We start from the raw sequence: 17487 nt of genomic DNA, 5'->3' as shown, positions 1-17487 counted from the left end.
GGCTGGCTAAAATGTTCGAGAGATTTCATCTTGCACTACATATGCTATTTTAGCTAGATTTTTATAAAAAAATATATATATATCACATGCTGTACAGTAGACACTTGCTTATCTGCACTTCACTAATATGTACACAATCTGCACTTTCCCTTCTCTGAGATTTAACAGAGTGCCATAGTGAGATCTCTTGTGCTAAGAATTTTTTATAGCTATAAAATATGTTATACTGTGAAGTATCATCAAAAAAACTAAATCTTCACCTGTCAAAATAAGTGAATAAGGATAATGCATCACAAAATGTACTTTGCTTCTTAGCTTACTTTTTTTAAAATTGTAATTGTTCACTTAATTGCTGATCCACAACATTCAGTAATTTGCAATGGGTTCTCTATTAGCTCAAATCAGAGATGTTCTACTATAAAGAACTGTTCTACTGTACTGTATTTAACTCATTAAAATGAGGGACAAAAGAGGTTTTATGTTGTATATGCTAGCAAAGTACTGTAATTATTTGAACACACAAAAGCTTTAGAAGGAAAATAACTATCTTTAAACTTGAAATTTTGTCATACTGAAGCTAAGCACAGAGAATATCTCTAAAACCTTTACTTGCTGTAGAACCAGAAAGAACTACCCGTATATACTCGTTCATAAGCCAAATTTTTTTGGTAAAAAGTGAAGCATTAAAAAGCGGGGGTCAGCTTATCAAATGGATCTACACCAAAACTTGATGATTTTAAGCTTTATTGAATTATTGAATTGAATATCTAATACATTGTCATTTTGTTTACCTGGAGCATTCGCAGGCACAGTGCCCCTCATCTCCCAGTGGCTGCAGTTTGCCGTTCCCAGCCAATGAGAGCTTCAGAAAGTGGCAGCCAGCATGTCCCTTGGCCTGCGCCACTTCCTGCAGCTCCCATTGGCTGGGAACGGCAAAACCGCAGCCATTGGGAGCTGATGGGCTCCATGCCTGTAGATGCTCCAGCTAAACAAAATGTTCTGACCCAGTTAGCAACTTACCCTGACAGGCCGGGAGCCAAAGTTTGCCAACCCCTGAAATATAGGGTCAGCTTATGAAAGGGTCACAACAGTTTTTGCCATTTTTACTTATCCATCTTGCAGGTCAGCTTATAAATGAATGGGTTAATGAACGAGTATATACGGTACTTTTGTGTGTCCACTTTAGGCTAGGACATCTATGGGATGGGAACAATTTTTGGCCACTAAAAATTTAAATCCTGACCTGGTAACCTAGAGGTGAAAGCCTCTTTCTTTATTCTTTCCATTATCACTCCCCTAATGAAGGAAGTTGAAAGCAACAGTGCAGTGGTCAGAATGTAAAGCTATTGCAGATGTCCAGCTTAACCGAGTATTAACTAGGTAGCTAGTGATCGTGTGTAGGAAACAGAGTGTATAAGGATAAGGAGTAACCCAGGTCCAGCTTTTTAAGGCCTGGTCTACACTGGGGGCGGGCGGGGCGGGGAAGATCGATCTAAGTTACACAACTTCAGCTACGTGAATAACGTAGCTGAAGTCAATGTACTTAGATCTACTCACTGCGGTGCCTTCACTGCGGTGAGTCGACTGCTGCCGCTCCCCCGTCAACTCTGCCTGCGTCTCTCGCGGCGGTGGAGTACAGGAGTCGACGGGAGAGCGCTCAGGGGTCGATCGCTGCCCACTGCCCTAAAGGTATTTAGACACCTAAAGATGCAGATAGACACGTAACAGGATGATTCTTTAAAAAAATCCCACAAGATGCCTATCTACATCTTTAGGGGCCTAAATACCTTTGAAAATCTGGTCCCCAGTGCTTTCTTGTGATTACATATAACTTCTAATGGATATGTGCAAGGCTACATGTGAGTTGCTGCTGTATGTGTGTTTACTTGTCTACCACAGTCATTATGCACCACCATTTTATAATTCCTTACTGTAAAGCTGTGACGCTGGCAGGCCAAATGCCAGCTCTTGCCCAGACTGCAGGCATTAGCTAAGAACTGACAAACTCATAACTGGAGACCAGACTAGGTCACCTGTATCTTAGTTTTGCTCAAAATAGGTATCAGTCTTATAAAACTACTTGGTGTTTAGACTCTGATACAAGCATTTCAAAAATCTCGCTTATAATATTCCATACCCCATGGTATAAGGTAATATTTTCAGTGTTTGTTCTGCAATCGTAAAAGTGTTTTCTCTGCAATGGTAAACCACCAGCACACCCCTCCCCAGCCAGAAGAGAAGCATGACTAAGTGTGAAACCACAAGAGGTGTTAGCTCCTGCCCAACAAAAGATTGCTCCTGGACACCAGACAAACCATTGTGGAACACCAGGGGATAAAAAACGGTTGATTGTTCGTCACCACCACCACCCATGAAGAGGAAACATGCATGTGAACTAGTCCCATCATCTGGAACTCTGGAGGAAGAGAACAAAAATCCCTGGCAAGAAGAAACTATCTTTTTTGACAGTTTGAACTCTGAAGGACCAGACTCTAAACTGAAGCCAGAGACCGCCAGGGGCTCCCTTTTGGGTCTGCACTGAAAGACACTTTGAACAGACCGATCATTACAACTCTGTCACTCTTAGGTTTTGGATGGTAACTCACTGGTGTGTATATGTTTGCTTTCTATCCCCTAACGCCAGCCCTGTGGACGTTTCCATGATTTATTGTTTATTTCCCACATCCTGTCCTTGACTTTCACTAAAATACCCATGCCAACATCACAGCCTTAGGTAAGTATTACGGTAATGCCCAAGAGGATTTCCCATCTTAAGGACTACATACACCGGGATGACATGGACTGTTTGGGGACTTTTGTTACGGAATATTTATACATTTGTTAATCAACTGCTCTGGGACTAGAGGACAAGACTCCATGAAGTTACAAGGGATCCAAGAGGGAAACTGAGCTGAGAGGATCACTTGCAGGGATTCCCTGAGACGAGGGGGTGCCTCGGAGCATAGGCGCCGACTTCTGCTGGTGCCGGTGGGTGCTCGACCCTCCTCTGCCCCCGCCCCTGCCCAGCCCCCATTCCAACCCCTTCCCCAAATCTCTGCCCCAGCCCCACCTCTTCCCCGCCTCCTCCCCTGAGCGCGCCGCATTCCTGCTCCTCCCTCCCGGAGCTTGTTACGCTGCAAAACAGCTGTTTTGCAGTGGCAAGCGCTGGGAGGAGAAGCGGGGAAGTGGCGCGCTCAGGGGAGGAGGCAGAGATGAGGTGAGGTGGAGTGTGAGGCGGGGAGGGGAGCTTGGCTGCCGGTGGGTGCAGAGCACCTGCCCCGGAGCACCCACGTAGTCGGTGCCTATGCCTAGGAGGAGGCTCTGGCAGCTAGAAGCTGCTATAAAATTAAATAGAAATGGCAGAACACAAAGCCTAAATTAACGAAATTTGACTTTTGCATGCCCCAGGCCTCAACACATTTATCCCCAACCCACCCCTGCTCAATTTGCTTTCTCAAGACTGAATACATCCAGGTTTTCTAAGCCTTTTATCATTTTTGTTGCCCTCCTCTGCACTATCGGCAATTTGCCGTTTTTAAAAGGTGGTGCCCAAAACTGGACAGAATACTTCAGGTGAGGCCTCACCAGTGCTGAGTAGAGTGGGACAAGTACCCCCTGAGTCTTACATACGTCACTCCTATTATTACATCCCCGAACGATACTGACCTTTTTCACAACTGCACCACACTGTTGGCTCATATCCAATCTGTGATCCACTATCACTCTCAGTCCCTTTTCTGCAGTACTACTGCCTAGTCAGTTGTTCCCCACTTTGTATTTGAGCATTTAATTTTTCAAATGCTGGATGCTCAAAGCAGATACTAAAGCTGGAACTCTTGAGGAAAAACTAGTTAAACCAAAATGTGTCTGTATTCGAAGCCCTAAGGAACTAAGGGTTTGATCCAAACTCCGTTGAGATCAATGGGAGTTTTTGCATTGACTTGACAAACAGGCTACAACAATGAATATGAGAGTGACTGGGACCCTGGAGAAGCAAAGCCACTGTGGTTCAGGAATAAACTTTTGTCTGAACTCCTGTATATTGATAAGGAAAGGGATCTTCTCTACAGCTTCCTGTAGGTCCCCCCTGCATTGGGCCAAATCCTTCAATCTTTATTCAGGCAAAACTCTTATTCAGTGGTGCAATAGGGAGAGGTATGGTGCTTGACACATACAGTAAAATTCACACACAACCCCTCAGGCCCAGCACAAAACCAGTGGGTTGGTATGCAGCACCGAAATCCTGCATAAGCCTTATTTTGAGGACCTAAGTGGAACTTAAGTGATGCATGGGTCTTGTGCTGGCCCGCTACAGAAAGGTGAATTTCAGCCATATGGAGTCTGAATGGATAGAAACAGAGTAACCAAGACTGTGGAAAATACAAGTGAACATGATAAATATCAATGGCAGTAAACAATACTTGAAATATTGTATTTGGAGGTAACAAAGGTATTTTCTCCTTAAGCCTTAGTCCATGTACCCAAATGAGAAGAAAAGAACTAACTCAAATAAACATTAGGAACATAAGAACAGCCATACTGGGTCACACCAAAGGTCCATTTAGCCCAGTATCCTGTCTTCCAACAGTGGCCAATGCCAGGTGCTCCAGAGGAAATGAATAGGACAAGTAATAATCAAGTGATCCATTCCCTGTCGCCCATTCCCAGCTTCTGGGAAACAGAGGCTAGGGACACCATCCTTGCCCATCCTGACTAATAGCTGTTGATGAATCTGTCCTCCATGAATTTATCTAGTTCTTTTTTGAACCCTGTTATAGTCTTGGCCTTCACAACATCCTCTGGCAAGGAGTTCCACAGGTTGACTGTGTGTTGTATGAAAAAATACTTCCTTTTGTTTGTTTTAAACCTGCTGCCTATTAATTTAATTTGGTGGCCCTTAGTTCTTGTGTTATGAGAAGGAGTAAATAACACTTCATTATTTACTTTCTCCACACCAGTCATGATTTTATAGACCTTTATCATATCCCCCCTTAGTCGTCTCTTTTCCGAGCTGAAAAGTCCCAGTCTTATTAATCTCTCCTCATACGGCAGCCGTTCCATACCCCTAATAATTTTTGTTCCCCTTTTCTGAACCTTTTCAAAGTCCAATATATCTTTTTTGAGATGGGGTGACCACATCTGCATGCAGTATTCAAGATGTGGGCATACCATGGATTTATATCGAGGCAATATGATATTTTCTGTCTTATTAGCTATCCCTTTCTTAATGATTCCCAACATTCTGTTAGCTTTTTTGACTGCCGCTGCACACTGAGTGGATGTTTTCAGAGAACTATCTACAATGACTCCACGATCTCTTTCTTGAGTGGTAACAGCTAATTTAGACCCCATAATTTTATATACATTGTTGGGATTATGTTTTCCAATGTGCATTCCTTTCTTGTGGATAATTTTGATGCCTCAAACTTATACCTCACACAACTGACAGTTATATGAAAAGAGAAAACTTGTATTTTCTGGGCTTTTAACTTTGCAGCAAGGCTCTTGGAGAAACTGAGGGTTGACAGACATCCTGCAAACACCCAACGTGATACTTTAGAAGCATAAACTGAGGAAAGACCACCTGTTTATTGCAATATATTTTCAAATGTGTCAGGAACATGAAATGGCTAAATGAATTCATCCAAGACTTTGATTTTGGGCCTTAAATAGTAGTTTGTGTTGATATCCCAGATATCCTGGTTATTGGTGTCCTTAATGTAGGCTTCTGCATTTCACTAATAGCCACTATATGTACATCCAAAACATGTCTTAAATAGGCAATTGCTACAACAGTAGTGTACAAATAAATGCATATGAGAATGTACTCACTAGCTTGTTGATGGTGCATTTCATTCGGGAAAGCGCTGAATTCATAAGCAGACACATTGCTTTTCAATAAGAAGGTCAGAGTATTGTCAAGCTTCTCCACAGAAGAAAACTTGAAAGCCTGTTTAGAAGAAAGATAAAACAAAAATTCAGAGCACATAGTGCTTATGTGTTATTAACCATGTCCTTGTAGTGGCAGTGAATCAAAGGATTTAAACAAAATAAACGTACGGTCAGTCTCATTAAGGTTAGTTTATTTTTGAAAGACCACAAAGGAGAAGTAATCTGACATAAGACCACCAAGATAATTTGACCAAAATAAAGAAAAGTGGACATTTTGGCCCCAAGCCTTAGCTGTGACTAAACTCAGAAGGATTGGGGAGGGCCTTTAAGAAACCTTTGTGTTCCTCCTATTCTTGGCTCAGCAGTGCACTGTACCAGTACCCTGCCCTAATTTAGAGCAGTGTGAGGGTTATTCTAATTTATACCAGCAGCCAATAGACCCAAGAGGCCATTACTGCAGCTGGGGATCACAAGGCAGCATGTTGCCTAGGCTGAGCCAAGTGAGGAGGATGGTATGAGTCATTATCCTGGCTCTACACCAAATAGGCATCCCCCCTAAGCTGGCTGCTAACACCACTTTCAGGTCTACTATGCACCAGTGACACAGTGTAAAGCAGCTACACATATCTGAGGATCAGGGTAACTGTGTGGAAAGTATTAGTGGTTTTATGGTAAAACAATTTGACTAGCACATTTATTAGCTAGAGAAGACACTCATACTGCACTGAATCATGTCAGGAACCAAGCTATGCTAGCTGCAATGATCCAAGCTAATGTCCCAATCACTGCACCACACTCAAAATGGCTGAAGAAGCAACCGTGCCTCACGGCAGCCTGGCATATAGTGAGGACTGTGCAATCTGCTCTCCGCCATGCAGCTAATATTTCTGTGGGGTAGGAAAGCAAGTGGAACAGCAGAGCCCATAGCTGTATTTCCTCCCTGCCACCTTTGAGGTGCCAAGGAGAGTAGTCTGACTGCAGAGAAATTGTGGGAAGCCCTAGAGCAGGCTTCACAAAAGTTCTTTGCATGTTCTCTCCATCAACTCAAACCCTAGAGAACGGCTTGTCACTATTACTATCCTAAAATGATTTTTGAGAGAGGAGTTTCAAACAAAGAGGCTTACAGTATATTATATAATGTTTAATATAACAAAGGTTTTGAAGGGTGACATTTACACATTGAATTATCACTTCATACGTTTTTCGAGATATGTCTACCCTGCAGTTGGCGGTGTGATTGCAGCACCAGCTGGCATACCCATACTAGCTTTAATCTAGCTAGCATGGCTAAAAGTAAAGATGTAGCAGGACAGGATTCAATGCAGGCTAGCAAGGCGAGTATGTAGCAAAGGTCCCCAGAGTGCTTGTACAACCCAAAGCAAAGTCTGTGCTGCTACAGCTTCACTGCTATTTTTAGCATGACAGCTAAATTAAAGCTAGCGCAGGTATGCCAGCCTGTGCTTCAATCACACCTCTGACTGTAGTACAGATATACTCTCAGACTCATGGCAGCTGAGGAACCTTTTACTGAGGGAACATTTCTGAGCATGCCCTGCCGTACATAGACTATGCACTAATAAATGAAAACAAAAATTGAAAACACTGACTGCAGACCAGCCACTGGGATATCCTCTTCAGAAGAAGCAAAACTAAAGTAGCTGCTAACTTTTTGCATCTCTGAAAGGATCCTACAAAACACTGTACTTAGTCCAAAGATATCTCCATGCTTTATCATGACAGCCATGCAGTGCCGCCATTTTCTTTGGGGGATTTTTCCTTGTAAAATGATACTGATTTCTGTTTTAGAATGGAAAACCCATGTACAATATGGGATAAAAAGAATTTAACCAAATAACTATAAGGATATATTTTAATTTATAAGCTACTGCTTAGAATTATTACAAATTCATTCCTGTACATGGAAAATAAGGTATCAATTAACTGTTCTGATAAGACTCAAAAGATGGAAGACACAACCAAAATGTAGCAGAAAAGATTATTAATGTGCTGTAAAACCAACTGAGAGGAAAAAAAATAAAACAAGATAGCAGCATTTCATTGAAGTCTATTGAGTCCCACCTGTTTATGTGTAGAATTTGTCCCTTTACATAACTTACTAGGACTGTACATTTAATAACTGTTTTATTTTTAGAAAGATATTTTAAAAACTCATCACATCATGCCCAAACCCACTATTTTAAGCTGCTTAGGGTCTGTAAATACTTCTGAAGGTAGGACTAATTTCGATAGTATGGTAAGGCCAGTATGTACTACACTGCTATCAGACTATGTTTCCAAAGCCAACCTGACCAGCCTAACAAATGTAAAGGTCATCTTCCAGTGGCAAAGATTCAATTTAGGGTCTTTCCCCTCCCCCCCAATCCCTGCTATCAGTTTGAGTTATCGCAGCTCTTGACCAGATACTTTTGCACACAAACCTCTGCCATGCGCAGTGTACCAATTAGTTTAGCCGCAGGATCTGGCCTTTAGTGCTTAGTACCATGTGAAATCCCATAGCACTATGGTCCTGATTCAAGAAAGCACTTAAGCATATATTTAACTTAGGTGTGTGCTTCAAGTCTCATTGAAGTCAATGGAAGCTAAGCATATGCTTAAAGTTAAGGATGTGCTTAAGTATTTCTCTGAATAGGGATGTATACGTGTTTTCCTGAATCATAGCTTGTACTACGTAATATGTGTTAATAAATTTGGACCCTTAATTTTTGCAGCCAATACTTATCCAATAGACTGACATATTTCTTATTGACTTTGGCAGCTCTACAAAAGTCACATTTTCATACAGATGAACTATACTTGAATATCTTCTATGTATCGGATAATATAGTCTATGTATCATTGACTTTCAATGAGACTTAGGCTCTTCAGTGCCTGTGTCACTTTTGAAAATAGGATTTAGGTTCCTAAATCACTTATGCACTTGTGAAAATATTACCCATTGTCCATTCTGGGCTATCATAATTTTGAGAGGAGATTCCACATTTGGAGGAAGAGAAGGAAACATTTTTAAATGGTATTTGCTGAAGTTGTTTATAAAGGTCAAATATTAAAATTAGTCCCAAAGGAAATGGATTCATAGGTAGACTGCATGTGAAGCTCTGCGATTCATCATATAAATAGGAGCATGTATGTCATATCTATTTCATATAACTTTTTATAGAGAAGGCTGGATTTAATTATCTTTTCTTCCTCCCCGCAAAATTTACATACTGTAACTGGAATCATGTTTAATGTGTATGATAAAAACATCTTTTGATATATCAAATGTCTCAAAAGCTAAAAATATTATTCAAAAAGACTTTGATGTAAAGATTCCCTAAACCTCTCTAGATATTCAAAGTCACTCTAATTAACAGGAGCATCACAATTTCAATATTAAGCACCTGCCACTGGTTTCCATCTTTATTGGGAAACCAAAGGAAATCTTAAAATAAAAAATCTAAATAAGTAGGATCAATATTTGTATTAGTAGAAAATCTCATAGGAAAAATCAATAAGCTGTATAACGCAATGTTGAAATCATAAATTAAAGTATATAGTGAAATAGGAACAAAGGTCTAATTATGAAGCATAACAGCCATATGATCATGTCTCTACATAAGGAGTTAGTATAACAAGATATGTTCCTAGGAGAGCTTCTTTGATGTAGTGTTATATGAATGTGTTGTTCCCACTTTTATAATTAAACCATTAGCAGTCCCCACCTCCCATATATCTTGATACCAAGTCCTTTCAGCACTCATCATTAAGACTATTATCTAGTCATGGATATTTTTAGTAAAAGTCACGGACAGGTCATGGGCAATAAACAAAAATTCTATGACTTATACTATAAATCATTCACTCATCATTATGATGCAGACTAAAGTAAGAAGGAACATCCAACACTGAAAACCTAAAATTTCAGAGTTTTGTTTCAAAACAAATCCTTTTTCAAAACATCTCGGAATGTTTTAATATTTTATTGTATTGTATTGCTATTAAATACCATTTTAATAATGTTTTCAATAATGTTTTGATAAAAATTTCAGAAGCAAATGGAAAAAGGCACATTTTTGCACAAAACATTTTGATTTTTAAAAACAATCATTTTAAGATGTAAAATGTTTTCTCAAAAAAATTTTTGATCAGCCCTAATTTTTAATCTAATTTTGTCTTTTGACCCCAGTCTAAACAAGTGACTCAATTGGTTTTAGTGGTACAGTATTACTCAAATCTGTCATCTCTGGCGACTATGTCCTGATTTGGTCAACAGCAAAAAATTAAGTTAGCACTCTAACCCTATTTTTTTAGTGAAAATTAATGCACATCATGTACAAATAATCTGAAAGATCAACAACAGAGGATACAATCTCTTAAAAGTATATTATCCAAACATGACATCCTTAGTATGTCTTATTGGACTAATCTGCATTCATTAAGAGATTTTAATCAGCATCTCAGATTGCAAATATTCACAAGAAACTTGAACTTTTCTTTAAAATCACAGAATGCTGTTTCTTTGATCAATAATTACTGTAAGCTTTTCTTTTTGACTTTAATTTTGTTTTATGTTGTGTCTCTACATAAACTGCTGTTGCCCCAGGATACCTTTGAGGATAAAATGCTCGCCTCAAAGGTTTTAATTATACTGGTTAAATAGAAGTTACTACTATTCCTGCTACTTGATGGGAATTCTAATGATCTTCCTAAACTGTGTTTTGGTTTTCCTTACATAAATCTCTTTTTAGGGCACATTTAGATGATGTTCCATTAACTGAGCTTTTACAATGTGTCCTGCTGCCATAATTTGTTAACAGAGAGCTAAGGTCACCCAGTAATAGCTTGTGCCCTTCCAGGATGTCAAGTTCAGCAAAACTCAAAAACTCGAAAACTAGGAAATACAGAGTTATGGTAAACACTGTCCCCCTAGAGCTGGCAATAGCCACTGGAAATTAACTGCACACATTCCAGCAGCATTTATTGGGTTAGGTTTAGCTGTATTGAATTGGTGGAGGAATAAGTTTGAACAGCTTGGAAGAGCTGTGATTGTGATATGAGGAGATCTGCCTCTGAGTATCCCCATGTGTGTTATCAAAGGAAAGAGATGCATATGTACCTTGAGGTTCCAGTCTTCATCATTTCAGCATAGAATTGTGTCGACTGTATCAGCAGCAGGGAACTGGGGTCTTCTTGCCATTGGTATTATCAGTGGTGAGGTGAAATATGAAATATGAAAGCAGTTTGTGGATTTAATGATGGGGAGGGTAAAGCATAGGTTAAAGCATAGGGTAAAGCACAGGTTTAGGTGGCATCCTGTGTGTAAGTGAGAATAGGTTGAAGAAAGGTATGAAGTTTTTCCTGAATTTTACAAGTGTAGTATTCTGTCAGGGGGGTGGGCTCAGAGTTTGAACGTATGGCAAGTGCCAGCAGTGCCTGTCCATCACAGTGAAAAGGAAGAGTGTTATGGGCCTTGTAGAGCATGGCACAAAGAGGGAAAAGTTAAGGTTGGAAAGACATTTACCTTTACTCTGTATTTCCTGGTTTTCAGAAGTTTCAGTTTTGCTAAATCAACATTCTGGAAGGGCATGAGCTATCACTCGGTAACCTTAACTCTGTGTTAAAGATTTTGCCATTCAATTTCCTAGATTTTTTTTTAAATAGAAAGAGAAATGTTTGTTGATAGGAGTTAGTGGCCATTTAGGCAGCTGTAGTTCTCACCTAGGTTTACAGTTCATATGATACTGTGGATAGATAATAAAAAAAAACTAGTTGTATACAGTGCTTTTCGGCATTATACATTATCCCCATTTTACAGATGGGAAACTGTAAGATGAGTCACAGAAAGGTGATGTGAGTTGCCCAAAGTCACCCAGCAGGCCTGTGGCAGAACTACAAATAGTTTCAGTCAGGCAGTCTTTCCATTAGGCCACATGGTTGCTATGGGATTCCTCAGTGCTCCTGTCCTCTCATGGACATTTTGTTCCAGTGAAATGGGAATAATGGTCAGTTTTTGAAATGCTTACAATGTGTAGTTGCTAAGAGAACCAGTGAGATAAATCTCTGGTCTATGTCTCAAAAACCTTGTCAATTTTATTACATGGTTGTTACAATAACTTTAAGGGTGTGAGAGAAGCCTGGTGTGTCTCTCTTCTCCATCCTCTGCCACACCACTCCTTGCAACATGTAGCTCCCCTGCCAACATTTCCAGTTCCCTCTCCCCTTCCCATCCCATTGAGTCATTAGTTGTCACTGCAGAAGCCATTAACATGTAAAAAAGTTGCTCCTTGCTGTCTCCTGCCCTATGCTGCTGTGTGTTAGGGTTGCCAACTTTCTAACTGCACAAAACTGAACAACCTTTCTCTTGCCCCACCCCTTCTCCAAGCCCCCACCCCCCCTCACTCCATCCCCCTCCCTCCGTCGCTCATTCTCCCCACCCTCACTCACTTTCACTGGGCTGGGGCAGCGGGTTGGGGTGCGGGGAGGGGGGTGAGGGCTCTGGCTGGGGGTGCAGGATCTGGGGTCGGGCCAGGGATGAGGAGTCTGGGGTGGAGGAGGGGGCTCCGGGCTCTGGGCCAAGGGGTTCAGAGTGCAGGAGGAGGTACAGTACCAACTGGGCGGCGCTTACCTCAGGCGGCTCCCTGTCAGTGGTGCAGTGGGACTAAGGCAGGCTTCCTGCTTGCCCTTGCTCCATGCCGCTCCCAGAATCGGCTGGCATGTCCGGCTCCTAGGTGGAGGGGACAGGGGGCTTGGCACACTGCCTATGCCTGCAGGCACCACCCCTGCAGCTCCCATTGGCCATGGTTCCTGGCCAATGGGAGCTGCGGAGCCAGCGCTTGGGGTGGGGGCAGTGCGTGGAGACCCCCCGGCTGACCCTATGCCTAGGAGCTGGACATTCCGGCCACTTCCAGGAGCCGCGTGGAGCCAGCGCAGTCAGGGAGCCTGCCTTAGCCCCGCTGCGTCACCAAACGGACTTTTAGCAGCCTATTAAAATCTCTCTGATTCCTTACAATACTCACTGGGAGATCAATGCCAATTCCGGTAGATTCCCACCAACCCAGGAGAGTTGGCAACCCTACTGTGTGTACATATCACAGGTAGCAGTTTACTGGAAAGCTACAGGCTACCTTGGTTACATGATCGAGATGCACACGGAGCTGGGCTCCTCACTCCTGCTACCCACCGACAGCTGGGAATCCTGTCCCTGCTTCAGCTTACTTCCCCAGCCATGCCCCAGGTCCATCCAGTCTGCCCCTCCCCCACACACCGGCCATATCCCATTATCAATCCGAAGCAGGATGATGTGTATTTTACCTATTCATTTTCTGGATTTCAGATATTTATATTTGTGTTACCTTCAGTCCCCCCACTCCAGATCACAGCTCACATGGAGGCGCTTAAACACCCCAAGAGGAGCTGGATCCCCCATATCTCAGAACACATAGTAGGCAGGGAGAGGGGCTCAGACCCCTGAAGAGGGGAGAATTCAGAACTGGCAGTAGTCTCCCAACCAGTCATAAACCCCCAACTTCCTCTGCTACTCCTCATATTCTCCTCCCCCTCACCTGAGCCCCCCAACCCCTCTTCTCTCCCCTAATACCCATTTCCATTTAGGGCCCCATAATACACCCATCCCTCGCTGTAGATACAAACTCCTCTTCATTCTTCCCCTCCTATGAGAATTCACATGTGCAATTTATACTTTTCAAAAATAGTTTCATCACCTTCTGAATATTCTGTTGTACTCAGATGATGGTTTATTTGGGTTTTTTTTTTAACGAAAAAAACCTTTTCAAAGGAAGATTTCCCCAAATGCTTACAGTTCATTCTCAGATTTCTACCCAGATTTCTTAAAAGTTGCATATTCCAAGAGGTGTTCAGTAGCTCATTCATCTCAATGAGATATTCTCCAATGAAAGACTACTCAATGTGGATGAATACAGCCTAAAACAATAGCCCTGAAATGTGTAAACTGATCCATTCATATCAGTGGGTGTTCCCCCTTCCCAGGGCAGGAGGAGAATTTCTGATGTGTGTCCAGCATACCCCTTCTCAGATCCTATTCCAATATCAGCCACTTGTTCTTGGTGCATGCTGGAAGCTCGCTCCACAGTGGGGTGGGGTTCCCCACATCCTGTCACACACATGGGACAGGGACTATGGCTCGGTCACCAACAGGGGGAAGGGACTCTGAGCCCACATAAGGGTGCGGGGGAGGGGAGGAGAGAAAGGGACTCAGATCCCCAGATCCAGCCATACAGAGAAAGGTAAAATATGGGGCTGATGGGTGCCCCTGGGCTTCTCCTCCCACTCTCCTGCCACTCCCATCTATCTCTGTCCCAGTGTCCCTCTCCATCACCTAAATCCCCCAAACCCTCTCACCTCCATTACCTCCCATCCCCATTTATCCCCCTTCCCTTGCTACAGCCCCAAACCCTCTCATTCCTATTTCCCCCCACTCCTCCACACCTTAAAATACCTATTCCCTGCCAGCGAGCATGCACTTTAAATAAATAATAATAATTTTAAAAAAACCCTGTCAGATTTTAGTAATAAGCCGCCCACCCATTTCCAGATTTCTGTCCCAGGTAAGGCTCAAACTGACACTAGGTTCAAAGAACCACAACTTTTTCCCTGGAGCTAACCAACTAGCATGAAACTTTGCTGTCTAACAATCCTGTTAACGCCTCTGTCTGCACGTGCTCAGTGAAATCTGTTAGGAGTAAGAATCAGCACATGCGGCTTGCAGGAAGCCTAATTGCAGAAGCAAAATCTTTTTCAAATAATGTTTTAATTTGATTTCCCATAAAGGGCTGGTTGGTGCCATGCACTCTGTTGGGATAACCTTGAGCATTTGAGACCCTGGTCCAATAGTCTGAGCCCTGGATTGACCTTTATGTGTGAGCTAAAAAGGTTGTTAGAATCTCTAAATTTTAAGAAAAGCTGTTTTTATTTTCATGGGACTTTATCTCAGGAACCCCTTGTTCAAATGTCCCCAAATTTGGACTGCTAACAGAGCCCACACTCCCATATCAAAACTTCAAGAGTCAAGCTTTAAACAGGAAGCTCATCTTACCCTTAACTATAAAAAGGCTGTTGCTCTGCTGCTATAATAAGAGGTTAAAGGAGTTGAAAATTGTGGGAAATAGCTTAGCTAGTGCAGTTACATTGCTCCATGGCTTGGTGTTCATCATTAAAAATACCACCACAAAATGGATTTCCCATTACCATTCTTTCCCACAGAACTGTCATGATGCTGTGTGGATAGGGCCACCTAATTGATTATGAAAAAGTCTCTTGGCAGTGACTTATGTTTCCTATACTAACCCAGAGCACATAAAGCTAAATAGCCAGACTTACAGTAGCTCCAAATTTGTACCCCTATTCATTACTCAGGTGAGTAAAGGTTAGGAGATCATTAAAATATGCCTGGCATTCAAAACACTAGTAGTGTATTTCCTAGTACACATACTGTTCTGCATGGAAAATTTTTACAATTTGTATTTAAATATTATTTAAAATTGTATATGTCTTACTTACTGAATTTTAGTCACATTGTTAAGATGAGGGGCCAACCTAATGAACAAAATAATCTAATAACCTACAGACATTTAAGACAGACATGGTATTGCTAGCTCACTATTTTTTTTTAAACTCAGTCTCACACCCTCTCCTTTCAACAGAAAATTTTGTTAAATCCAGATCAAGGTCATTTTAGATGGCCTTTAATCTAGAGATTTAAGAATGATCAGATATTGTAAAGACTTTCTGAGATGCACTGGCAGGATAAGCTACACTTTATTTTATTTTATTTTCCAAGAACAAAAGTGAATTGTATTTGGAAGAAATCTACCACTGTGTTTAAACAGAATACTAATGATGTAATATATAATGTTTTATTAATCCTTTTGTTATGCGTGTAATGCCTTAGGTGGTAGATAAGGTATATTTGTCACAGGAGAATGAGACTTGTCTACGTTACACACAGACTTTTTTGTTGTTGTTCTTTCTTTGTCATTACAATATAGATGTATCAAATATGCTCAAACTATCAATCCTTGGACAAGTGATATTTCAGTTTCTGTCCATTCTAAAGACTGCTTTCTTTTCCTGTTGTTTTTTTTACATGTTGCTGGTAAAGGAGACTTCATGCTGCAGTGGCTTTATACTGCAGTCTGCAGTGCTGAGTATGAAGTCCAGCTTCAAAGCCTGAATTCTTCTAAACACCTGCAAATATCTGCATGGCAACCAGCAGATCTCATGAGTTATAACTGAAAAGCTGTGTGCAATCTGTATATGTATAGTAAGCTCATGTTTTCCATACACAGTAAGCTTTCAGTTTTCAATACCAACCCAAAAGAAGGGATTTACTGCTGCTGGATATACTGTGGTCCAAATCTCTCTCGCCCTCCCTCCCGAATCCTGAAACACTGTGTGATTTAAGGACATTTTCCCTTGGTTTCAGAATAGGCTCAGCAGTTTCCTTTTTGCTATTGATAGAAATTAATTATTATTATTTTCATCTATGAGACAGGGGCATTAGTCTACGACTGTAAAGAATCATTCAAATTTATGTCATTGTGTAAACAATAAATAACAAATAATACAACTAATAATAGCTCAATAGAGATCATTTGTTTTCACTTGTCTGATTTGTTTACAACTAGATATCTCAAAGACTGGCTTCTTTCCACTCTTGTTGATCATTATTTTATCAAAATAGCCTTTATAGCACAGTATACGTTCTCTTATCTCATACTGGCACCTTTATGCTTTTTTATTAACTTAATGGAGATGTCAACTTACCTGACAAGCAAAAGCTATTGGATCAGCCACTTTTTTAAATATGCGTTCAATCTCCTCTACTGCTGTGCAGTATTCAATCTGTGTCACGGCCTTAATGACTCCCCCACAGTAGACATTTACATTTACAGGACCAGCAGGAAAATCTTATAAAACACAAACAAAAACAGCTGCTGAAAACATTTTATAATGCCAGACAGGAGGTGTCAGGGAGTAAGTAAAAGAACAGAGAAATATCACAAACACCACATAAAAGGTAACGAATAAGATTTTCATTTCACAGATGTTTCAATGCAATAATTTTTAAACCAGTCCTTCAGTTTAACACAAAAATGCAACAAAAATACATATCTGTAAATTGTTATAAAATATAGCTATGTATTGTTTCAAATTAGAAGAGAGGTGAAAACAGAATGCTTCACTTTTCAACCTTCGCTTTGATGGATTGATGCTCTATAATCAGCTGCCTTCTGCCTACAGATTAAGTAAAGGTTCAGTCATTTATTACAAGTTACAGATTTACTATTCATCTTTTGAAACATTTTTCTTAATTGCAGACAAGCCTCTCAGAATTGGGTTTTGTAGAAATTACAGTTTAATTACTTCCATTCCAGTTGTTTATCTACTGAAAGCTGAGGAAGGAGGTATTTGTATAGTCTGTTACTTTAGAACAACTTGCTCTGTGTATGCAGCATGAGACCTCTTTATGAGTACATTTTATAATTCATTAGTATTCACTGTGCCATGAATCCTGCTGTACCTACCAGCAGCAAAACTAAAATTCTAGTTCTCCTC

The 17487-nt window shown here is 41.0% G+C and overlaps 1 protein-coding gene across 1 annotated transcript in view; it reads right to left on the bottom strand.

Moving 5' to 3' along the window:
• The window catches only part of BANK1 (B cell scaffold protein with ankyrin repeats 1), a 298828-nt gene that overhangs the window by 184104 nt on the left and 97237 nt on the right, over window positions 1–17487 (bottom strand). Inside the window, exons 6-7 of the mRNA XM_073340798.2 lie at window positions 16696–16838; window positions 5833–5950 (exon numbers count right to left, since the gene is read on the bottom strand). Of these exons, the coding sequence (XP_073196899.1) occupies window positions 5833–5950; window positions 16696–16838 (261 nt within the window). The remainder of the gene's footprint in view (window positions 1–5832; window positions 5951–16695; window positions 16839–17487) is intronic.

This window comes from Lepidochelys kempii, chromosome 4 (genome assembly GCF_965140285.1).
Source record: "Lepidochelys kempii isolate rLepKem1 chromosome 4, rLepKem1.hap1, whole genome shotgun sequence".
NCBI lineage: Eukaryota > Metazoa > Chordata > Testudines > Cheloniidae > Lepidochelys > Lepidochelys kempii.
Note: the sequence above shows the minus strand (reverse complement) of the source record. Positions and strands in the feature narration are given on the sequence as shown.